We start from the raw sequence: 25,955 nt of genomic DNA on the forward strand, positions 1-25,955 counted from the left end.
TTTGTTTATATACTTAGTGATGATACAAATGTAGCCTATATGTGCCTGTGTGGCTTTGCAACAAATGTGTTGTTATATGCACAATATAACAATTATTGATTGGTAATGTTAATATTAAAGAGCTTATTTTGTGTTGCTTTATCAGCATTGCTAAATGTCCATCAGTTATGCATGTGCTGGAATAGTACTCTGTAAAATATATGATAAAAATAGTTTTCAACTTTAAACAAAATTACAATAAAACAGATTGAAAAACAAAACATTTGAATCTCCTCATTCTTTGTTCAGGCTGCCTCACTTGATGGCCCATTAGCACTTGGGGGAGCGTCTATGTCACACCCCTGGTCTGAATCTCATTAATGATGATGACCCATTACCACTCCCACGCATAAACCTCTTCTGACAAAAAAAACTGTTTTACAATGTTTAAATCAATGTAGTGTTTTATGTGAACAATTAGGCAGGATGATTTTCACATAATTTTGAAGCTAGAACTCAAAGGGACAACATCAATTAATCAAAAGTCTTGTGGACACATATTTAATGTGTTTTGTGTTCTTAAATCAGCAACTTTCATTTTATTTTTTTCCAATAACCACGCATAAACATTATTCTCTTAAAAATACAAACATCTACATACACGTTGCTTGCATATTATGGTAGCCCTGTTTGTGCTATATAGAGTGAATTTACACCTTTGCCATTAACATGTTTATAAATAACTGAAAAAAGCACAAATATCAAGGCATGTCAGAACATCTCAAGGACCCCAAAAACAGCTTGGTCCCCAGAGGGTTAATAACTAATGATCTTCACAACGGAAGTGAATCAATCAATCAAAACTAACTTTAGCTGGACAATAACTTTATCCTAAAGCTGTTTTAAAGCCTAAACAATCTGTTACGGCAATTTTTTTATTATCTCTGTAAAGCTGCTTTGAAACAATCCATATTGTTAAAAGCACTATATAAATGAATGTGACTTGACTTGACTAAGGTTGAATAATAGGCCACGGTTCCCTGTTAGGAAGTGTTAAGGGGGTGTTAAATATGGTCTTCATAGGATGGTGAAATTAGGGCCCTGAAGTTCTCATATAGGTAGGCTATGCATAACCTTCCCATAGGCCTCCTCTTATGTTAAAAAATATAAAATCAATAGGAAAAGAAAGAAACGCACAGAAACAAAGAAACAACAGCTCTCGACTTGTGGTTTAGTTCCTTGTTAGTTTGAGGTGCGGAAATCCTTGGTTTCTGAGTTCTGAAGACAACTTCCTCTCCACAGTCCTCAATGAAAATGCAGAACTGAAAGGAGTTTCAACATAACTTCTGCTCAAGTCACATTTTCACTGGAGGAACAAAAAACATCTACGTCGTCATCATTCACGGTTAGTAAATACTACTTAATAAAATACTGATAGATATAACATTGTCATGTATCATGTCAAAAGTGTCATGTTAACAAACATTAGGTATGAAAGGTAGATGATTTTGGAGTCAAAGTTGATGTTGTGTAATTGTAAATAGAACATCGGTCAATTATCTTGGTTGTGTTCTAGATAATAATTTATGTGGTGTAAGTATGGCCTGTAAAAATTAATGTTAGAACTAGATTTATAGCTAGATATACATTTTTTTTTTTTTTAGATAAAGGAAGTTTATAGGTACTTGCTGCAAACCAAGTACGGAGGGCAAAAATAAATGGTTGAGAATAGGTTTAGGAATTTATTGTTTGACATTTTCATTGTTGGATAATAGACTCTATTTTAACTCCATATTTTTATTTTTCACTGGTTAAAGTAAGACATGGACATTCTGTTAGACAAGAGTATTATTGATCTTAATTTATCTAGTTGTAAGTGTTTGTATGGTCAAAGGTCGTTTGAATATACAGGAGTGTAATAAATTGCCATTGGACTTTAAGGTTTTAACGGATAGTGTGGGTTTTTAATATAAGAGTGAAGATATTGTTTTTAGATAGGATGTCTTAATAGATTGTATGTGTATTTTTGTGAAGTTATTTTTTTTGTTTGTATGTGATTTAGTGAAAATGACTCTCTATAATCATGGACCACAATGGAAATATCCTTTTTAATGCAGTTGTATTGCCACATTTTATGTACATTGATTACAACTTTGTTTTATTGCTAACAAAACTCAAAGCAATTATTTACTTTGCAATTTATGCCTCATATGTCTCTATCTCTGTTCTCTCTTCAATAGCCACATTCATTTCACAACCTTTATTTCAGCCTATTTAGATTAGGTTAATAACAGATTTTTCACTACACGATTGTCAAGGACAAAATAATTCTCAATAAAAATATATTGCAATATCTAAATAAATCTTGTACATATAAATAATCCTATCAGTCAAATTATTATTATTATTTATTTTTTTTGGCCAATGAATCACATTTTTGTTTACAAAAGGAAATGCCAACCATTTTTCGTTTAGCAAGAACATTTGGTAACTGTTAAGATAATGGGTCTCATTTATTAATCTTACGTAGAAACGAGCACAGATCCAAGCGCATAAATCATCTTACGTTGATAAATGTAGCGGCTGATAACAATCCTCATTGAATATCACGCCCCTAAATATTCACGGTTTATAAGCCTCGCCCCTAGTTTATGACATGGGGAAACAGAACCTGGCCAAGAAGAGGAAGTAATCTCATGAAAGAAATATTGATCTTACTCCAAAATACAGTTAATGTAATTGTTTGCCCAATTGCGAGGTTAATTTATGTTTATTAATAACTGGCAAATAAAACAAAACATTTACAAACATAGCCTGGGCTATTTCCTCTCAATCCACAACAAATCCTTCAACAGTATTCAGAACAGAATAATAAGTAAACAGAAAATAAGTTATTAAATTATATAAATATAATATTGTAAAATAAAATATATTAAACAGAATAGCCTACAAACGTCAAGCCAAAATGACTAAATTGGACTTACCTCATTCAGCAAGAAATGAATCCATATTTGCCATGTCAATTTGGTTGCTAAACTATTATTCACAATGTAAACAAGGCTTTGTATTTAACTCGTGTTCCAATATCCTTACTCGTTGCTTACGATAGAACTGGTGTTCGTGTGCGCAAGTGAGGCGCCTGCACAATGTAACAACTGAGACAAATCAGACACAATTATTTGTTATATTTAAAAAATAATCTTTACAACTCACTCTGGGATCTATGGTCCCATCCCCCAACTAGGGCAAGAACCATGACTTCCATCAGATAAGATTTTTGTTAAAAATTTGGTCATGTGGTCAAGACAGAGGCCAGAGGAAAGACAGACATTGACCTTAAAGGGGTCATATAATGCCATTTTGTACAAGCTAATATGATTCTTTAGGGTCTAAATTAAAAGTTTGTAATATACTTTAATTAAAAATTCTCATTAGTATTGTACGAAAACACTAATTTTACCTGGTCAAAAACAGCTCTGTTTTCAGCACGCCGTTTAAGTGCATGCGTCTTTAAATGATAATGAGCTTTGCTCACCTCGCCCCTCTGTTCTGTGTGTACACTGTTTTTAATAACACAATAACTATACCGCGTTGTTCATTACAAACGTGGGATTATGAATTATATTGAGAATGTCGTACATAGAAAACATGCCGTAATGTACCCTGAGTGTAAATAGCCACATTTGCAAAGATTAGTATAAAGATTAATATAAAGGTCAATAAAACGTTACACTCACTTCTTCTTCTGGAGGTGCAGCAGGAACACGAATAGTTGGTACCGATCCTTTTTTCAGGAGCAGCTTCTTAGCAAAAACAGCTTTATACTGACCCTCCTTTATAAAGCAGTCTGGTGAAATGATTCGCGCAAACATGAAAGCATTGCTGTTGATCGTGAGGAGTATTCCGTTCGAAAACAAAACTCAGCCACTGCGTCTTCAGCGGTTCGATTTTAGGAACATCAAAATGTCTGCTGTGTTCTTTATTGCACCCAAGAACAGAACACCACAATCGCTTAGACGCCATTCTGCTCATAGACAGTGCTCCAACGTTTCAACAATGACCGCGCCGGTCCGCGTGGACTTTGATTGACAGCTCGCTCACGAGCGAGGGCGGGTCTGTGTTAAAACACTGCTGTCAATCAACAATCGTGGGAGGGGCGTCGATTTTGTGATGTCACAAAATTGAACGGCTTGATTTGAGATGGGTAAACATATAAGAAGATTTAAAAAAAAACACTGGATGGATTTTTATCATTTTATGATAGTTGTGTACAGGCACTGCCAACACACATTTCAGTACAATCAACTTGTAAAAGTGCATGTACCATTATATGACCTCTTTAAAACAGACTTTCCTGCATTAATTTAAAGACGAACTGATCTATAAATGAACTTGCATCCCAGAACATTGTGTGAATGATATACTGCCTTGTGTAGTGTCTTTTAATTCTTTTTTTTTTTTTGATACTGTGTATTTTATGGTCAATGTAACCAATATTGAATATCTAAGCCTATATTGATCCTTGTTTTATTTCTCCGTTTGTCCCAAAGCCTGCTTGCCTCAGTTGATCTGCGTTTTTTGGGGATGTTCTGTACTCGCAATCAATTATCGTGAACCATGATGACTGAACGACACAACAGCGGCGTACAAGATATTATATCATTGATATATATATATATATATACATAGATCCTCATTAGTTGCTTACATATAGCAGTTCATTGAAACGGATCCTAATGATGTATTTATTAGGGATGCACGATGATATCGGCACAACATCGGTATCGGCCGATAAAAGCTTTAAATGACCATCATCGGCATCGGCCGATATGAATATTTCTGCCGATGAGCCTTGCCGATAGGGTGGCGTGTTTCCTATGTGCACGTGACCAGGGACGTGCACAGGAATTTTGAGGGGCAGTTGCTCTGACCTGAAAAAGGGCAGCAGCACCCCCCCCCCCCCCCCCCCTCAATCTGGATTGAATTGACAGATGGGGAAAAACTCGCTTCTAATAAAAAAATAAAAAAAAGCTTAAATTTCGGGAAAAAATACAATCTTTTTTTAACCTTTTGGCTTCCCGTACATTCAGTTGTGCTTCTTGCTCGTATCAGAGCCCGTCTACGGAGAGCCTGTCCACTCCCTATTAAGCCCTATTGTACCGAATTTTGGTTGTAGTACCACCAGAGTTCCACTGGGGGCGCTCGCCATGAGTGCAAAATGAATGGGAGTCAATGGGGCTAGACGGCTAAATTAGTCTCTTTCACCCGATTGCCGTTGAGAAATCTCAGATGTGATTGTAGATTTTGCAAGTTCAACATGGGTTTTAGGTCGAAAGTTGAATGAACGAGTACTTATGTCGTTTTGATTTCTTACAGGTTGAGTTGTTGTTGCCCATAACACGCTAGCATTCTGCTAATGACGTCAGCATTCTGACGTCATTGACATTTTGAAAGACTTTTTTTAAAGCAAATAAGTGAGTCTAAAAAATCTAACACCCAGCAATGTGTAATTTCTTTGCATCTCCTTTCGAATACAACATTCAAATTACTAGACAAAAAATTATATCCTGAGAAAAGTGGATTTTGAGGGGTATACCGCCATTGACCTCCATTCATTCTGCACTCGTCCTGTGAGCGCCCTCATATGGAATCAGAGTGGAACTGCAACCAGTTCAGAAGCCGGAAGTGTAGTGAGAGTGAAACTTCTCGCCATATTAGACATTCTCTGCTCGTATTTAGTTCTGATGGTACTTATGGTAACTGGGCAACTACGCATGATTTGTAGTATGATTGCGTGTTACACCGGTCGCGTGCAGCGCTGCAGCCACGTAAACAGAGTTAGCCCTTCCCCTACTGACTTTCACTTTCGGTGCCCGAATGAAAGTGAATGAGGCTTTGCGATTTTTTTTTTTTTTATCTAGGCCTACGTGAAATTCTTTATTTATTTATTTATTTTCCCCCTCGGAAGGGCAACGTGAGTCGAGAAGGGCATATGGGCAGTTGCCCGGGCAACCTGAGCAACCCCCCTGTGCACGTCCCTGCACGTGACGACCGTGAACATAGCATGAGTGCCAGCAACTTAAACTTCCAACATGTGGAGGCATTTCTAGCATGAGCATCAGTTTGGTTTGAGATGTGCTGGGGACAGAGACGCATTCGCAAGTGCATTTTCAGAAGTGATGGGTAGAATGCCGCAGTATTTTTTTTTTCTTTCGTGCAGGTCATGTTTCGAAAGACGATGTCCTGTAGCTTACTAATGTAAACTCTCCAAGCTACTATGCTCTCCACAGAGCATAAAATATTCATTTTATTTTATTTTTCGTGTTCGCATTTATGAGGAAAAACAGTGACAGTTCTCGATTACAGACGTGAACGCTCTGAAAGCGGCACTGATAGAGACTGCTTTAAAACTTCCACAGAGACCTCAAACAGAAAGCACAAAGCCTTTCTAAGTGAATTTCGTTTTGTATTAATTGTATCTTAATTTTAAAAAATGTTTCATCAACCAATTGCCTGGATTTAGCCTAATAAATAATAAGTAAACCAGATAATAGATATCACGACACAGAGGCGCGCGCGTGAACTGGAGTTCGTCTCATAAATGAAACGAAACTCAGCATATAGCTTACTTGCCTCACAGACCTGATAAATATATCTATTGTTTCAAAGGAGAAAAATACACATGTTGATGTTTATTGCTAAGGCATTGTTAGGAAAACTACCAATTTATATCTGTCGTCTTTTATCGTATTATACCTGTACTTATAGCACTAGATCTAGTGCTAAATTGCTTTTAAAGGTTCCTAGAGTACGTTCAGAGCTTGGTAAAACTGCCTTCTCTTCCTATGCTCCCTGGTTATGGAATGAGCTGCAGAGTATAATAATGATAGAAGCACTCCCCTCTTTAAAAGTTTTTAAAAATCTCTTATTGACCAATTTAAGGGAAACGTGTGTATGTTTGGTTAAGTAGCTTGTGTTGTTATTTTGAGTGCTGGACAAAATTTTATGAAAGATTCTGAGTTTTATGTTTGTATGTTGTTTATGTGAAACTTTCTGTGCTGCCATTTTGGCCAGGACTCCCTGGAAGAAGAGATTTTATATCTCAATGGGACTATCCTGGTAAAATAAAGGATAAATAAAAAATAAAAAATCTACAGAATGTTTGAAATCATATTTTTTAAACATAACAATTCAAAACGAAAGAAAACTATGTAATCCGAAATGTGCATTTCTCCCTGGCGCGTTCACTGTGTCGGCTGCAAAGATGAAGTTGACTGACTCGCGAGCCTACTCCGAAGATCGCGAGTCAGTCAACTTCATCTTTGCAGCCGACACAGAAAACACTTGTTTATTAATAAACAATTAAAATGTCTCCTTGCTATATTTGACATATTCATAATCGGGGCCGTGCAGAGACCTCTGGAGGGGCAGGTGCTCAAAGTATAAAAGAGGGCACATGGAACAAGGTTTTAAATGGGGCTGTGTTTTTCCTGACTCAAAATGAGGCAGATGGGTAAATCCTAATAATGTATTTTAATAATAAATAATTAAATTTGTTTATTTTTTTTGTAGATCATCATATGTGTTTCCCACAGTATTTTTGTGGGTTGAGCTCGCTACCTCTAGGGGGGTCCGGGGGCATGCCCCCCCGTAAGAAAATTTTGTACATTTTAAAGATAAATTCATTAATCTGGTGCACTTTGAGTCACCCGAATCCACTGTTAAAAATAAATAATCCACCCGCCAACCTCCCATATTCTTTGATTTAGATATCTGCATCTGATCATCACATTACAATTATTCAAATTCTTAGTGTTAAGCATGATAATATGGTAACATATCACACTGAAGTAGGCTGATTTAAAATTAACATTTATTTAAAATAAAAGTTCTTCTTTTGGCAAAATTACATTTCCTTAATAGTCTAAACAGAGGCTTTACTCTCTTCAAGCTTAAATTGTCAATGTTTCATTACATCACTGTTTGAAAACACAATTTATTTGTACCTTTTATAAAGGGCATTTTTCCCCTAATTTTATTAAATGTATCTCCATCTTTCATTTCAAATTCTTAAATTTGATCAATATATTCAATTAAAATAATAAGACACCAGGCTGTTACCAATCAAATTAAATAATTTACATTGAAAAATTATAACTGTATTAAATTGGATTATTTTAAATATTTTTGAATATACAAATAAGGAATGTTGAAAAGAATATACTTTATGAAACTAAACCGCCAGTAGGAGGCGGCAGGCGACCGTCTTAATGAGCGAGTCATTGAGTCATTCATTCAAACGATTCGTTCAAACGGCTGATTTATTCAGAATGAGGCAGTTTATGAATGGGTCATTGAATATTTGACTCAACTGATTCGTTCAAAACGCTGAATCATTCAGTAATGAAACACGGCTGAGTGTAGCTGTGAGATTCGCGATGGTCCTGCGTGATCTTTGTTTGGAACTATTTTCGCTGCTGAAACAGAACAAAAACAGTCATTGCGTCTAAAATGTAAGTGACTAAATTTTAACTATTTGTTTATTGACCTGTTATGAAATCAGTCTCGGTTTTAATCTTGATGGCATTCAGGAAAACAGTTACTACAGCCTACACACAGCAATATAAACAACGTCTCTGCATGCTCTTCACGTCGTCCTTGTAAAATAATAATAATAAGTAAACAAACATCAAAATCACTAAGCTGAGAATGAAACGCCACTTACCAGCAGCCACAGATTTGAAGATATCTTCTGGTAGTGCGCGTAGCCGCGCGAAATTAAAAAAATGTGCGTGCAGCGTCAGGAACCCGGATGAGTTCGCCAGGTGAAAGGTCATCATGTGGGTCATTTTATTTACGGCTAAATTATTATTAATAAATTTTACTAATGGTTAGATTGGGCAGGCATCCACAAAAGGGCCTTTAATTACAAATAAAGGAGAGGAAATTGTGCTTGACAAAAGGGCACTTTGGTCACCAAGGGGCAAAGGGGCAGGTGCTCGAGCACCCAACGCCCCCCCCTCTGCACGTGCCTGTTCATAATCATTACTTTTGCGCTTCTCTGTGACAACTTTTAGTTGCTTTATTGCAGTGTTGTGCCTGAACGCGTTCATTGAACGATAGTTCATGAACTCGTTCATATTTTGGGCGAACGTGAACTGAACGTACCGCATTACTGCCTGATGAACGTTACTGTGAACTCATTCATTCTGGTGTCTGTGAACGCCACGCTCTCTCAGTTTAAAGGGATACTCCACTTTTTTCGGAAATATGCTCATTTTACATCTCCCCCAGAGTTAAACAGTTGAGTTTTACCGTTTTAGAATCCATTCAGCCGAACTCCGGGTCTGACGGTACCACTTTTAGCATAGCTTAGCACAGATCATTGATTCTGATGAGTCCAGTAGCATTTCTTTCAAAATGACCAAAGAGTTTCAATATTTTTCCTATTTAAACCTTGACTCTTCTCTAGTTAAACCGTGTACTAAGATCGACGGAAAATGAAAAGTTGCGATTTTCTAAGCCTATATGACTAGGAACTACTCTCATTCCAGCGTAATAATCAAGGAACTGTGCGGCTGTACCATGGGTGCAGCAGGCGTAATGATATGACGCAGCGCCTGAAAATAGGTCTAATAGGTTAGACAAACTTAGTCCCGGTCACGTTGGAAGAAGTTACCGAGCTGGGGACTATTTTCAGGCGCTGCGTCATATCATTACGCCTGCTGCACTCATGGTACAGCCACACAGTTCCTTGATTATTACGCCGGAATGAGAGTAGTTCCTAGCCATATAGGCTTAGAAAATCGCAACTTTTCATTTTCCGTCGATCTTAGTACACGGTTTAACTACAGAAGAGTCAAGTTTTAAATAGGAAAAATATTGAAACTCTTTGGTCATTTTGAAAGAAATGCTACTGGACTCATCAGAATCAATGATCTGTGCTAAGCTATGCTAAAAGTGGTACCGTCAGACCCGGAGTTCGGCTGAATGGATTCGAAAACGGTAAAACTCATCTGTTTAACTCTGGGGGAGTTGTAAAATGAGCATATTTCCGAAAAAAGTGGAGTATCCCTTTAACTTCGTTCAGTAGGATGCCAGATTTCTATAAAGCCTTCCAGTTCCAGGCGAAAATCCACCTAAAACCCACCGTAAACCGCCCTTAATATGTAGCGGAAAAAACACCCAATCTGGCAACACCAGCCACCCGTGTTCGACCTCTTGTTCGATCTCGTTCATCAAAATGAACAAATCTTTTTTCGAGTCATTTCGTTCATTTAAGGGGCTTTAAATGTTACTATTAACTGGCAAATTCCCCGAACACATCCACCTACGCAATCTTGATCATATTCTGAATTAAGAAATCATTATAATGCAGTCAAAAATCGTTTACAGGGAACATAAATAATTACTTCACCTCGAGTCTTTCATGAACGACTCATCACTTACGTTACAAATCAAAACAAAAAGCAGCAAGGAGGCGTCGTATGATCATTTAAACGAGTTTTATGATAAGGTCGGTGAAGATGGGAAAAAAATCTGACGCATCAGTGTTAAAACTGATAAAATAATTGTCTGTGGGGGCTGTGGTAATCATTTTGAAAAATAATATCTCGCAACAACATGGAAAAAAGAACTATGAACTAGTTCATTTTTGGAACTGTGAACTTAGTTCAAAATTTTGAGTATATGAACTATGAACTATGAACTGAACTAGTTCATTTTAAAATTTGTGAACTGAACTTTGAACTAGTTCATGTAGAAAGTGAACTTTCCCAACACTGCTTTATTGGCAGCGCCACCCTTACATGTTACAGTACATGAACGGGTCACCACCGCATCAGCACCGAAAACAGGGGAGCATTTGGTAGACCTGTTCAAGTAGGAGAAGATGTAAAAAAAAAATTTTGAATTTTTTTTTCTATTTATTTTACTTCTAAGGACTGAAGTTTAATGTCTGAACTTAAAAATAAACTGTGGCAATGGCATAAATAATTTACCTATTTTTCAGGGGTGAATGTCTGTCTACATTTGCACAATTATACATTTATGGTAGAATCAAATGTTGTTTTGTTTGTCTTGTAAATTGCCTTATCTACAACACATGAGTGTAAAACAGGAAAGGTAGTACAGGAGAGAGACTTGGATTTCTCTTCAGTAAAATTAAAGTGTAAATATATCAGGGGGAAAATGTGTATATATCGGTATCGGTATCGGCATCGGACAAAATTAGTTTGAAAATATCGGCATATCGAATATCGGCCAAAATGCATTATCGTGCATCCCTAGTATTTATGTATATATTTCTATTGTTTATACAAGCGGAGCCTTCAGAGGTGGCTGGGCAAACACTGCCAAGGGAAGACACAGGCTCGAATTTTTGGGAACCGTATCTTGGACATACACATATGGATCCTCGAGGGGATACAACATGTGGACCCAGCCTACCACGAGTTACATTAGCTTACAAGTGGTAGGCCTAGCACCAGACGCTCCGCCACGTCCCATGCCGAAGGGTAATTGGAGGAACTACAGGGTTCTCAAGCAGAACTCACTGAAGCAATGGCGCATGTATCCAGCCAACAAATGTGCTTACTGTGTTACTGGCTTCTATGTGAAGAGAGCACATGGGAAGCAACTTGACACGTAGGCTATAGAACCTAGAGAACGTGTCAGGTGTCGCACTCCGTTTGGAGTGCGCTCGCAGTACCGGGGGACAAGGTACATCTTGGGATTCATACACCAAGATGATGGCATCCACTATCTAGTGGGCCAACCTCTGCCTGGAGACAGCCTTCCCTTCTGCTGGCCTTTGCTGTCACAGAATGTTTGGTCATTCAAATAGCAAAATGGCGGCGCGCGACTGTGCAGTGGCTCCTAGCTCTCCTGTCGGTGTTTATTTATGTTTCTTGTTAGTGTTTTTCGTAACGTTCCCATGTCAAGGTCTTACGAACAAGTACAGCCACACTGACCTAATCAAGATTGGACTACGATATAACACAGTCGTTACGAGAGCCTTCCAGGTGGCTCATAACATCCCGGAGGATATAGCCAGACCATCGGGCGCTCCGTGGATTATTGTCGGCAGCGGCAGGCGATGAAGGTGGAGATGGGTGAAGAAGCAGAAGCGAGGATGCCGGTCGGGCCTGCTAGCCCGGCTAAGGAAACTACCACACAGACCTCCACTGCCAAGCCTCCTACTCACCAAAGCCAGATCCATTGCGCACAAAATGGGTAAGTCGGAACTCAGTATAGCAACTAACAACTACATACGGAACTGCTGCGTGATGATTATCACCGAAACCTGGCTGAATCCCCTCATCCCGGATGCCGCCGTGCAGCTAGCAGGCTGAGCTAGCTACCGGCAGGACAGAGACAAGAACTCCAGGAAAAACAGAGGAGGAGGACTCTGCATTTTTGTGCATAATGAATGGTGTACCAAAAGCAGGATCATTGCTCAGCACTGCTCACCTGACTTGAAGCCCTGTCGGTAATATGTAGACCATTTTATTTACTAAGAGAGTACACTGTAGTGACTGTTACTGCTGTCTACATAGCCCCCTATGTTAACGTTAGCACAGGTTTGGCTCACCTGCTAACCATAGCAAACAAACTGCAGCGCGATCACCCAGAGGGAATACATATTATAGCAGGGGACTTTAATAAGGCGTCCTTAAAGACTGTACTCCACAGTGTTTTCCAGCATGTCGATTGTGCTACTAGAGGGTAAAACACACTAGACCATGTATACTCTAACATCAAGAAAGCATACAGAACTGCTTCTCTCCCTCACCTGGGCCAGTCAGATCACATCCAACTACTCCTGGTCCCAGCATACATCCCTGTCAGGAGGGCTATGGACGGCACCATGGCTTGCCCGCTAGGCTATACAGCCAAGTAGAAGGACTATTAAAACCTGGCCTGACACTGCCCTATCCCAGCTTCAGGACTGCTTCCAACACAGTGAATGGGACCTGTTCTTTCAAAGCGACTTAGATGGTGACACAGAGGCTGTACTGGATAACATCACATTCTGTATGGACAATGTCACGGTCGAACATTGCATCACGACATCCCAATCAAAAAGCCTGGATGACGAGAGAAGTCAAGAGACATAACATCGCCTTCAGATCAGGGGATAAAGAACAGTACAGCTCTGCTAGAGCTGACCTGAAGAGGGGTATTAAGGTGGCAAAGGAGGCATATAAGGGGAGGATGGAGGACGATGGAGGATTACCTAGCAGACAAAGATATGCGCAGAGTGTGGCAGGGAATACAACAACTAACCAACTACAAAGGCAGCACGGTCAACAGTACTACCAACACTGATGCCTCGCTGGCTGAGGAGCTGAACCACTTCTTTTGTTTGAGGCTGTTTTTTCTTCTTTTGTTTCAGCCAAGTTTGAGGCTGACAGATCTGAAACAGATCTGCTGTCTCTACCAGCCATCACAAGTCACACTCTCACTCTGCTGGAACACGAAGTGGAATGTTAACTAAAGTCTGTCAACCCACGAAAGGCAACGGGACCTGACGGAGTGACGGGTGAGTCTTCACCAGAATTTTCAACAGCTCCCTGTCACAGGCCACCGTTCCATCTTGTCTGAAATCAGCCATCATTATCCCTGTGCCAAAAAAGCCAGTTCCAGAGGACCTTGTAGCATACACCAGTAGCATTGACACCAGTTGTCATGAAATGCCTGGAGAAACTGGTACTACGGTACATAAAATCTAGCTTCCCAGCCTCCTTTGATCCCCATCAGTTTGCATACCGGCCAAATACGGAGGATGCTATCGCCAAAATGGCGCACGCGGCGCTAAATCATTTGGAACACCCCAACACCTACGTGAGGATGCTCTTTGTGGATTACAACTCTGCATTCAATACCATCATCCTGGACATCCTCATCAACAAGCTGCTCCACCTGGGCCTTTCCACCCCCATCTGCACTTGGATAAGTGATTTCCTCACCAACCGCTCACAAGTTGTTCGACTGGGCACCCACCTCTCTTCCACCATCACACTCAGCACAGGAGCACCGCAAGGGTGTGTTCTCAGCCTTCTGCTATACTCCCTGTACACCAGCGACTGTTCCCCAGCTCATTCAACCAACACCATCATCAAATTCACAGTTGACACCACAGTCATCGGTCATATAGTAGAGGGTGATGAGACACACTATAGGGCTGAGATTGAGAGGTGACAGTATGATGCCATAACAACAACCTCGAGCTCAACACATCAAAGACCAAAGAGCTGATCTTGGACTTTAGGAGGAAGCGACAGATGGACCCACCGCCACTCCTCGTAGGAGGGGCTAGTGTCAAGAGGGTCAACACCTTCAAATTCCTGGTGGCTCATATTGCCAATGACCTGTCCTGGACTGTTAACACCACCACCATAATCAAAAGGGCACAACAGCGTCTCTACTTCCTGAGACTGCTAAAGAGAAACAACCTAAGGGAAACGCTGCTGGTGGCCTTTTATCGCACTGCCATAGAGAGCATACTGACGTACTGCATCACAGTGTGGTATGCAAGCTGCATTGAAGCACAGAAAAAATCCCTGCAGAGGGTCATCTGCTCTGCGGAAAAGAATCATTGGGTGCTCTTTGCCCACACTTGACAGCATTGCATCATCCCATTACCTCATTTGAGCAAAGAACATAATTAAGGACTCCTCTCACCCAGGCCAAAAACATTTTCAGTTACTCCCCTCAGGAAGGCGTTATAGGTTTGTCAGAACCTGCACATCCAGATTCAGAGACAGCTTTTTCCCCACAGCCATCACAACTTTAAACACTCACTTACAGAAATAAGACCTTATCATGATGAATGATTATCTTGCCTGTTTTGCACTGCATTTGCACTTTACAGTGCAGTGATTTTGTTTTTATACTGCCTCTATGTGACCTGTCCTATTATGTGTATGTGTCAGTATGGTTCTGTGTGAGTATGATGTGAGTGAGTGAATGAATGTATTCTTCTATGCCCCAGGAGTAGCCTTTAAAATTCGTTGTGACAATGTTTTACAATGTTTTTACAATGACAAATAAATTCTGATTCTGATTCTGAGATGAAGAGCTGATCTGAGGTCCTAATGCTTTACGTTCTATCCACATATATCTGGACAGAGCAAAGCCAGGGTCTGCCTCCTCCAAGGGCAGTGCTTGCAGGTCCAACACCTGGTCCCGAAAGGGAGTGGTAGGAACCTTGGGCACATATCCAAGATCCCCATATCCAAGATCCACAGGTCTCAAGATAATATGATAGTTAGCTGGCTGAATTCCAGGCACGATTCGTCGACCGAAAAAGCGTGCAGGTCCCTTACCCTCTTGATGGAGGCCAGTGCAAGCAGGAGAACTGTCTTTGATGACAAAATTTTTAACTCCACTGACTGCAGTGGCTCAATGGGAGGTCTCTGCAGTGCGGTTAGCACCAGAGATAAGTCCCGAGGGGGAATGGAAGGGATGCGAGGTGGATTCAATCTCCTCGCCCGCCTGATGAACCTGAATATCAGGTCATGCTTCCCTATGGATTTCCCATCCACTGCATCGTGATGTGCGCCAATAGAGGCACCAAACACTTTGAGAGCCTTGGAAAGCCTTCGCTCCAACCCCTCTTGCAGGAAAGAAAGTACAGTCCCGACCGAGCAATTTTGGGGGTCTTCTCTGAGAGAAGAACACCAATCGACGAACAGGTTCCACCTCAATGCATAAGCATGCCTCGTGGAGGGTGCTCTCGCAGAGGAGATGGTATCTACGACTGCTTGTGGTAGACCCCCTAGAACCTCTTGATATCAGACCTGAAATATCCAGAGGTCTGGACGCGGGTGCCATATGGTTCCTCGTCCCTGAGATAGAAGGTCCTGACGACAGAGAGGGGCTGACGAGAGAAGCACGAGTTCGGAAAACCAGGTCCAGCCAATAAGACCTGCTCCTCTTCCTCCCTGACTGTGTGTGGGACAGCCATGTAACCTCTCACTGCTCGCCCTTCAAGGATAGTGAGGGGGGAGAAGCTATCCAGGTCGTTTCCAGCAGTAAAAGGTGCCATCCACGACCTGGTCAGTTCTCTATGCGCCTCGGGAAAGAAAGGTACTGGGGTGGTGGGCTGAGAACCAGCCCGACCGGCCCTGAGAAACCAATCAGCCAACCACGACTGAGCGGGACACGGTGGAGGGTTCCACTCGAGCCCGACCGCGGCGGCGGCCCATTTCAGCATAGCTGATAACTGTGGATCCGACTCAGACAACGTTGTACTCCGCGAAGGGAGCAATGTGGGTGAATCATCCTCTCCAGAGTACAGCTCACCCTCCGATGCAGCGATTGGCATCCTCTCCTCCTGGGGAATCTCCAATGGAACCTCTGACCCGTCCATTACAGACAGGTCAGCGCGCTCAACACCGGAATCCTTCGGTATCGGTGTGATGGAATCGTGAGGAGTCCACATTCCGTGAGGAATGGTTACCGGGTGGAAACTCCATCACTATCCTATAATCACCCACCTCACACGGCACCCAAGAGTGCGGTGTAGAAATGAGGACTCCACCTTCGCAAACAAAGGCGAGTCTTGATCTCAACACCGAGACAGTCATGTTCTCACAGTGAGAACACAAACTATCCACAAAAGCTGCTTCAGCGTGTTTTAAGCCCAAACACGTGATGCAGTAATTGTGACCGTCACAGGGGGACAGGGATTTACGTCCCTGGTTTAAACTTTAAATTGTTCTTGCTAAACCCTGAGAGTAACCACCACGTCGCCACATATGTTGAATGTTTTCATTATTTCTTAAAGAAAATTATGCTAATCAAAACAACCTACTGTGCGCCTATTTAATTCTGAATAAAGAATACTAAAACACAAATGCTGCCGACCAACATCAGTTAGCAAGTCCTGATCAATGTTATAATTTTACGATCATTTAGTTTACATTTTTTCATGGTTTTGTTTCAGTTCATAAATCTAGGCCTATTAACAAATTAAAATAACATGAAGTATAAGACACATAACCTTTACATGCATAGCCTTTCTAAATTAGCCTATAGAAAAACTGGGCACACAATGTTAATGTTTAGCCTACTTTGCTTATATTTGATGCAATAATAGATGCCTACATTTGTTTCAGTTCTAAATTTGTACTGTAATTTCAGTATTAGGATTAGTTTTGTCAAAAATATCGATATTTCAATAAACTGAAATATCTGAACGGTACCAATACTAATTTCCCCAAGAATCGATACACCGATTCAAAGCTGTCACTTTCACTTCTCTCCAAAGGCGCTTTGACAAACACCACACGCGCACTCGTCTCATTTGCTCTGGTTAAATAGCAAAAGTGAAGTGAATGGAAAGATGGCGAGAGCGGCGCCCCCGCAACCGGCTTTGGTTGATAAAGAACACAGCAGGAGTGCTATCCGGAAATATTTTGAATATGAAGCAAATGAACATGGAAAGCAAAAGGACACAAGCAAGCCAATATGCAAGAGATGCTACAGAGCAGTGCTATCAAAAGGCGCTAACACCTCTAAGGGGCCGATCACACCTGACACGTTTTTTTTGCAGTGAGAGGCGCCTATTTTCAATTGGTTTCCTATGGCAGCGAGCGTTCTGCGCGCTGTTTATGCGCCTCACGTTTTTGAAGTTGGAAAAAAAAGCAACTCAGAGCGGAAAAAGCGCCCGACGTCATCACGTTTTTTTCCGCTGTCCAATCGATTGAATGGAAAGGCGGGCCTTCCGTTTTAGTGATGAAAGCTAGTTGCTTGAACGCCCAGAGAGTGTGATGATGGAGGAAAAACTTGTGGTGCTCTCGCGGGTTACCAGGAGCTTAACGACTTCACGAACCGTAACTGCCACAATGTTAACAGAAAGTAAATAAAGTTAATAAAAGGCTGATTTGACGTTTACTTGACTGACAGGTCAGCTGTTTCAGTGGTTACCTAGCAACATAAAAAACGCAGCGCACTGCTCGTTCTCTGTGATGGTAAGTGCTGTGCACCTCACGTTTTCGAACCTGAAAAACGCGTTAGGTGTGATCGGGGCCTAATATAGCAAAGCACCTGAAAGACAGACACCCAGATCTATATAAATAGTTTCGAGAGGTTGGTAACTCTTCTCATTTGAACATTTCTGAAACATTAACCAAGATGGCCTAGTATTGTTGTTGATATGAGTGTGTGTTGTCTCGTTTTTTCACCGTAATTCTTAAAGTTAATATAATCTGAATCTTAGACAAGTAAATATTTGAACTGTGGTCAAATGTAAATTAACTTGTGCTTATTTAACTTTATAAAAAAAAATATTATTTAATTCTGCAATTTGCCTTCATTAGCGATTATCATCAATTTGATTACACAGATACTAATTAAACTAAACTGAGCTAGGCAATGACATCTCTGAATTCAATAATGAAATGCCTTTAACTGAAAATTGAATGTTTAATCTTATTATTATACATTACTAACACTCTATCCTCCAATTTGATACCATTAAGTGCTTTGACAATCTGTATTGTTAAAAGCACTATATAAATAAAGGTGACTTGACTTGACTTCATGTCGGTCCAGTGAGCATTGTTTTCGTGTGTGATGCATGCACGTTTGCATTTAAATCTATGCTTTTGAACAAGTGCACTACCTCAGGACATTTTTGTTCATGTAAAATATACCTCATTGTCATGTTCTAGACTTGTTATATTTAGCTTTAAATAAAAAAATACACCCTTAATATTGTGGCAGTTTTTTTGTCCGTTGTATCGAAGTTAGAAATTCTAGTATCGTGACAACACTAATTGGGATTATGAATTTGTTTAACTATAATGTTTCACTTGAATTTATCTGCTGGCCAGTTATCAACGAGCCGCGTCAGATTGCGCAATAGAGAGAATAAACGGACACTTTTCAAAGTCTGTGATTGTAGCGCCTCTTAGTGGTAAAAGGCAGCAAATACACACCTGCAATTTTACCGCTGCGGGAACATTCGAGCGCTTAGGTCCACATATTAAGAGTGAAACAAATAAAGATCTTTTTATTCTTGTCTTTCAGCTGTGAAGGACAATGGCGTCTGTTAAAGATCTGCTCATGAACTCACTGATGGACCTGGTAAAAGATGACCTGGAGCGGTTTCAATGGCACTTAAAAAATGATAATCATATATCAAATTCTGAAATGGAGAATGCAAATATATTAAAAACTGTGGATAAGATGGTAGCACGTTTTGGACCAGAAGAAGCTGTGAAGATCATGGTGGAGATCTTGAGGAAGATGAACCAGAATGAACTGGCTAAGCAGCTGGAGAACAAACACAAGCAAGGTAACATTCAATTCACAGTGACTGATGTGACTTTGATGGTTTGATCTGAGTCAAATTGTACCAATCCAGTAAACATTCTAGAAATAGAAATAAAAAAAAATATTCAGAAATGTTTTAATTGAAACCAAGTTTTTAGGCATGAATGGTATACCATCAACGGGCAGAGATTCGGATTATCACCATTGCGGTAACACATATGAAATTGTAGTGATGTGCCCTCATGAAAGTGTATCTATTGCATGAGTTTTTATGCCTAGCAAAACAATTGAGAACTCATTTCAATAGTCTCACTTTGTCTGAGAGCCGGGAACATTTTTACTAGCTTTAGTTAGGCTAGTACATCAAAATTGGTGTTGAAGTATAAAATCTCACTGGTATAATTTTTTTTATAAATTGTAACAACCTTTTTTCAAGCTAAAATAACTATATTTATATCTATATATCATTAGCATGAAATAAAGTTAATAAATTGATTATGATATATAAGGTATTCATGTGACGACATGAGTTTCAACATAATCTCTGTAAGATAGTGCATGTAAACACTTGAAAGATGAGTGTGATTAATTTTATTGTATTGGAAGCACCATGTTCAAGTTATCAGATGTACGCTTGTTATTTTTTTGTAATAGAAATCAAAGGCCAGGTTAGAATTTATTTTAAGATTTTATTATACCTTTATTCAAATTGATCCTTTGCTCTATGCTGACTTTTCTCCTCTTTCTCAAAGGCTCAGCTGCAGAATACAGTAAAGCTGCTCTTCATGAGATTAGCCTCAGACTGAAGGACAAATTTAAACAGGAGTACAAGCGGATATTGGTTGGTAATTCACAGACGGGTCATCAGAAAAGCCTGGATGATATCTACATTGATTTATATGTGGTGGAGAATGAGACTGGAGGAAGAGTGAATGAACACGAGGTGAGACAGTTTGAACTGAATCTCAAACTATTTGATGCCAAAGACAAACCAATCCATTGCAATAACATTTTCAAAGTCCATGAAGGTCAACAAAACAGAAAGTTGCTGACGATAGGGATCGCAGGAGTGGGAAAAACAGTCTCTGTCAATAAATTCATCCTTGACTGGGCTGAAGGAAAAGAAAATCAGGATATAGACTTCATTTTACCTCTGCCGTTCCGTGAGCTAAATTTGATCACAAACGACTGCAGTCTCATGGGACTGCTTCAGGAATATGTCTTTAATGGTACTGAAGAACTGCCTTCTGTTCCTCAAGGTGATGGTAAAGTTTTGTTCATCTTTGATGGGCTGGATGAATGTCGCTTCCCTTTGATATTTAAAGAGGGTGACAGAATTACAGATGTTCACAAAATAACAACAGTGAGCAAGATAGTTACAAGCCTGATCAAGAGACATCTGCTTCCCTCTGCTCTCATCTGGATCACATCCAGACCGGCAGCAGCCAGCCTGATACCTCGTGAATACATTGATCAAGTGACAGAGGTGCGAGGATTTAATGATGAGCAGAAAGAGCAATACTTCAACAAAAACAGCAGACCTGAGGTTGCTAGAAATCTCATCAGTCACATCAAGAAATCCAGGAGTCTCTATATCATGTGCCATATCCCTGTCTTCTGCTGGATCTCTCTCACTGTTCTTCAGCCTCTACTGTCTCGTGAGAGCAATGACAAAACTCCCACAACTCTAACAGGAATGTACATAAACTTCTTTCTTACTCAGCAGCAACAAATGAAGACAAAATACAGTCCTGAACCTAAAGACAATACAAGGTCTTTTGATCAGATTATTCTGAAGCTTGGGAAACTGGCCTTTCAAAAGCTGGAGAAAGGACATCTGATTTTCTACAAAGAAGATCTTGAGGAATGTGGACTAGATGTCAGTGAAGTGTCTGTGTTCTCTGGGTTATGCACTCAGATCTTTCAGGAGGAAAAGGTAGCAGCAAGAAGTGTTTTCAGCTTTGTACATCTCAGCGTCCAGGAATTCCTTGCTGCTCTCTATGTGTTTTTGATGGGCAAAGATGAGAAAGCGGACCTATTTCTTCAATCCTGGAAAGGAAAACTAACATGGAAAGAAAAACTGACATGGAAACTGTCCAAAAAGCCTCAGTTTCAGCTTCATAAGGCTGCAGTCAACAAGGCTTTACAAAGTGAGAATGGACACCTGGACCTTTTCCTCAGGTTCCTCCTGGGTCTCTCACTGGAGTCCAATCAGAGTGACCTAAAGGAACTACTGCCAAGACTGGAACTCAAAACAGAGAATGTTGAAGACACTGTTGACTATATCAAAAAGACAATAGAAAAGGAGGAATCAATAGAGAGGACCATCAATCTCTTCCACTGTCTGAGTGAACTGAAAGATAACTTTGTAGAGGAAATCCAGAAGATTCTTAGCTCAGGAAATCTTTCATCAAATAATCTCTCCTCTGGTCAATGGTCTGGTCTGGTGTTTGTGCTCCTCATGTCAGAAGAGGCTCAAGAGGCGTTTGAACTGCAGAAATACAGAAGATCTAATGAAGCACTGATGAGATTTCTGCCAGTGGTCAAAAACACCAGAAGAGCACTGTAAGAGTCTCCTTTGCATTAATTTATATTACACTGTTAGTCTTTTGTAATTGGGTCTTCATTTTACATGGGTTACTTGTTGGCCTAGACTGTTTAGAAAAGTTAATAAATGTAATGAGTGTGATAATATAAATAAGTATACTATATAAATTGTTTTATCTTTGCTTACATCACTACAGTTAAAAAAAAAAAAATGTCAGGCTCCAGAATATAAATGCTAGATAATAAGCATTACTGTTGCTGTGTTTTGCTCTCTACACAGGCTACAGTGCTGTAGTCTCACTGCTCAGTGTTGTGAGAATTTGTCTACAGTCTTTCAATCCTCAACCTCTGTCCTGAGAGAGCTGGACCTGAGTAACAATGACCTGCAGGATTCTGGAGTGAAGCTTCTTTCTGATGGACTGAAGAGTTCAAACTGTCAGCTGGAGATACTGAGGTTTGAGTTCAACTACTTTATTTTTGCAATAAGTTAATTATTTAAAATATCACACTGCTAAGATTTATTCTGTATGCAATTACATTGTGTTTTTCTTCAGATTTTCCACATGTAATCTCACTGCTCAGTGTTGTGAGGATTTGTCTTCAGTTCTTCAATCCTCAAACTCTGTTCTGAGAGAGCTGGATCTGAGTAACAATGACCTGCAGGATTCTGGAGTCGAGCTTCTTTCTGATGGACTGAAGAGTCCTAACTGTCAACTAGAGATACTGAGGTTTGAGTTCAAATACTTGATTTTTTTAAATAACTCATTGCAAAAAAATACACTGCTAATATTTATTCTGTATGCATTTTTACATTGTTTTTCTTCTTCAGATTTTCATCATGTTATCTCACTGCTCAGTGTTGTGAGAGTTTGTCTTCAGCTCTACAATCCTCAAACTCTGTCCTGAGAGAGCTGGATCTGAGTAACAATGACCTGCAGGATTCTGGAGTGAAGCTTCTTTCTGATGGATTGAAGAGTCCAAACTGTCAGCTGGAGATACTGAGGTTTGAGTTCAAATACTTGATTTTTTTTTTGCAATAAGTTAATTATTTAAAAAAAAATTACAATGCTAAGATTTATTCTGTATGCAATTACATTGTTTTTCTTCTTCAGATTTTCATCATGTTATCTCACTGCTCAGTGTTGTGAGAATCTGTCTTCAGTTCTTCAATCCTCAAACTCTGTCCTGGGAGAGCTGGACCTGAGTAACAATGACCTGCAGGATTCTGGAGTGAAGCTTCTTTCTGATGGATTGAAGAGTCCAAACTGTGAGCTGGAGATACTGAGGTTTGAGTCCAAGTACTTTATTTTTTTGCAATGTTAATTTTTTTTTTTAAACACACTGTTAAGATTTATTCTGTATGCAATTACATTGTGTTGTTCTTCTTCAGAATTTCAAAATGTAATCTCACTGCTCAGTGTTGTGAGAATTTGTCTTCAGTTTTTCAATCCTCAAACTCTGTCCTGAGAGAGCTGGACCTTAGTAACAATGGCCTGCAGGATTCTGGAGTGAAGCTTCTTTCTGATGGACTGAAGAGTCCAAACTGTCAGTTGAAGATACTGAGGTTTGAATTCAAACACTTTATTTATTTTTTTGCAACAAGTTCATTATTTAAAAAAATCACACTGCTAAGATTCTATATTCAATTACATTGTGTTTTTCCTCAGATTTACCACATGTAATCTCACTGCTCAGTGTTGTGAGAATTTGTCTTTAGTTTTTCAATCCTCAAACTCTGTCCTGAGAGAGCTAGATCTGAGTAACAATGACCTGCAGGATTCTGGAGTGAAGCTTCTTTCTGATAGACTGAAGAGTCCAAACTGTCAGCTGGAGATACTGAGGTTTGAGTTCAACTACTTTATTTTTTGCAACAAGTTAATTATAAAAAAATTATACTGCTAAGATTTATTCTATATTCAATTACATTGTGTTTTTCTTCTTCAGATTTACTACATGTAATCTCACTGCTCAGTGTTGTGAGAGTTTGTCTTCAGCTCTACAATCCTTAAACTGTATCCTGAGAGAGCTGGACCTGAGTAACAATGACCTGCAGGATTCTGGAGTGAAGCTTCTTTCTGATGGACTGAAAATTCTAAACTGTCAGCTGGAGATACTGAGGTAAATGGTTTTAAAATAATGAACTATGCTATAATCAGGTGCAGACTTAACCAATAAGTGAGATAAGTGGCCGCTTAGGACCCCAGGGAATTAGGGGTCCCAATCTGATTTGGCGAAACATATTTAGCAAATGCTCTTGTACATATTTGTGTTTGTGTCAAAGGTTTCTTTTTCTACCATGTTTTTGCAGCGTTGAGCAATGTAGCCAATCACAGACATATCTGTTGATTTCTTGAATGCAATGGCCAATCAGAGGCATTTAAGTTAATCAGAATCCACTTGTCGCTAGAAAACGCAGGAGTTTATGTTCAGTGCTTACCTCTGTCACACAACAGTTTTCAGCATCCCTCCATCTCCTCACTCCTCCCATTATTCCTATCGTGTGCGTCACGTAATAATATTACTTTTCTGGTAAAGTAACGAGTAAAGTAACGCATTATTATTATAAATGTACACATTAATATTTGAGTTACTTTAAAAAAAAACTAATGTGAGTTACTTTTCAGTATAATTAATTTGCATTAAAAGAATTAAGTACTGAATTAAAATGAATAATCGTTAAGTGTAAATTATGTGTCAGTGAAAAACTCTTGTCAACTGCAAAAAACACCACTTCAAATTTAAAAAAACATCTGCATGTAAAGCACAGCACTACAGAGTTGGAAGAGAGAGAGCCGAATGATATATCAGCCGATTCAGTTCACGTTCACCATCAGGTAAAACGATTAGTTCGACTGAACTCAACAAATTTGTTGCTGCTTTTATTGTTGAGGAGATGCAGCCACTGTCCACTGTGGAGGCACCCACATTTCGTAATATCATCAGCAAAATCTCTGTGACAGGGAAAAGGCCGGTCTGCCCAACCGCAAAACCTTTACAAGCTTTTTGGGCAAGGCATATATGGAAATGGAGACAGACCTGAAGAAAACTTTTGCCGACCTGGAATATGTTTCCACTACTGCAGATCTATGGACTGCTCAGAATAAAAGTTTTCTGGGAATTACTGTACACTGGATCAATCCTGCTACTCTGCATCGCCAAAAAGCTACAGACGATTTCGTGGGAGACACACGTATGATGCCATCGCAGCGGAGATAGAGCAAATTCACAGCTCATTTGCTCTTTGTAGTAAGATTACTGCCACTGTCACGGACAATGGCGCAATCTTTGTAAAAGCATTCAGAATGTTTCAAACTGATGATGATGATGATGAGGCAGAGAATAATGAAGACAAGGTCATCTTTACGGACTTCCACAAAGTTTTACGGGATGACAATGAGACCAGCGCAAGGTATGTTCTCCCTCCACATCACCGATGTGCATCCCACACCCTTAACCTTATATGCTCGAACGACGTAGTTAAATTTGTGACGGCAAAAGCAGATTGCAAAGCAGTGTACAGGAGTGCAACTGGAAAGTGTTCAGCCTTGTGGTCAAAAGTTAGTTGATCAACAGTGGCATCAGAGAGCCTGGAGGAATTCAGCAAAAGAAAGTTGCTGGTCCCTTCAACTACAAGGTGGAACTCGTTTCATGATGCACTTAGCAGAGTCACAGACATTCCCTTAGTGGACATCAATCAACTTTGCACTCGTCTGGACATCAGATGCATTACAGAGAGAGAGAGTACCAGTTCCTTAAAGAATACTGCAAGGTTCTGAAGCCTGTCTGAATGCCATTGGATATACTTCAAGGTGAAGATGACTGTGTCTATGGCACCCTTCAACCTACCCTTGAAATCCTGATGGCCAAAATCTTGGCACTGAAAGAGGGGCTCTCCCACATGATTGCTGACCTCCCAGACCTCACAGTTCAGGTAAGTCTGTTCAATATTGTCTTATTATTATTGTCGTTTTATTTTATGTAAAGTCAAGTCACTTTTATTTCTATAGCACTTTACTATAGTATAGTTATAATGCAGTTATAAAGCAGCTCTGGAGAAAACAGTGATGTCATCATCCAGTTCAGTTCTCATACAATAGTGTCAGTGCATTCAAGTCAATATGTTTATGTATCTGTTGTTAAGTTTA

At 39.8% G+C, this 25,955-nt stretch overlaps 1 protein-coding gene across 3 annotated transcripts in view; it reads left to right on the forward strand.

Moving 5' to 3' along the window:
• Nucleotides 1–1,301: 1,301 nt before the first annotated feature.
• The window catches only part of LOC311289204 (protein NLRC3-like), a 38,176-nt gene continuing 13,522 nt past the window's right edge, over nucleotides 1,302–25,955 (forward strand). The window contains exons 1-11 of one of the 3 annotated variants that reach the window (XR_014627083.1): nucleotides 1,302–1,384; nucleotides 19,018–19,285; nucleotides 20,016–21,828; nucleotides 22,091–22,264; nucleotides 22,365–22,538; nucleotides 22,640–22,813; nucleotides 22,923–23,096; nucleotides 23,201–23,374; nucleotides 23,478–23,651; nucleotides 23,755–23,928; nucleotides 24,771–25,741. Coding sequence is in view for 2 of the 3 variants with exons in the window: in XM_084407015.1 (XP_084263141.1) it covers nucleotides 19,030–19,285; nucleotides 20,016–21,828; nucleotides 22,091–22,264; nucleotides 22,365–22,538; nucleotides 22,640–22,813; nucleotides 22,923–23,096; nucleotides 23,201–23,374; nucleotides 23,478–23,651; nucleotides 23,755–23,928; nucleotides 24,704–24,767 (3,351 nt within the window). In the remaining variant the exon portion in view is untranslated. Of the gene's footprint in view, nucleotides 1,385–19,017; nucleotides 19,286–20,015; nucleotides 21,829–22,090; nucleotides 22,265–22,364; nucleotides 22,539–22,639; nucleotides 22,814–22,922; nucleotides 23,097–23,200; nucleotides 23,375–23,477; nucleotides 23,652–23,754; nucleotides 23,929–24,703; nucleotides 25,742–25,955 lie in introns of those variants that run through there. The other 2 variants (XM_084407015.1, XM_084407014.1) reach the window with 2 other exon arrangements.

This window comes from Rutilus rutilus (genome assembly GCF_951802725.1).
Source record: "Rutilus rutilus genome assembly, chromosome: 4".
Taxonomy (NCBI): domain Eukaryota; kingdom Metazoa; phylum Chordata; class Actinopteri; order Cypriniformes; family Leuciscidae; genus Rutilus; species Rutilus rutilus.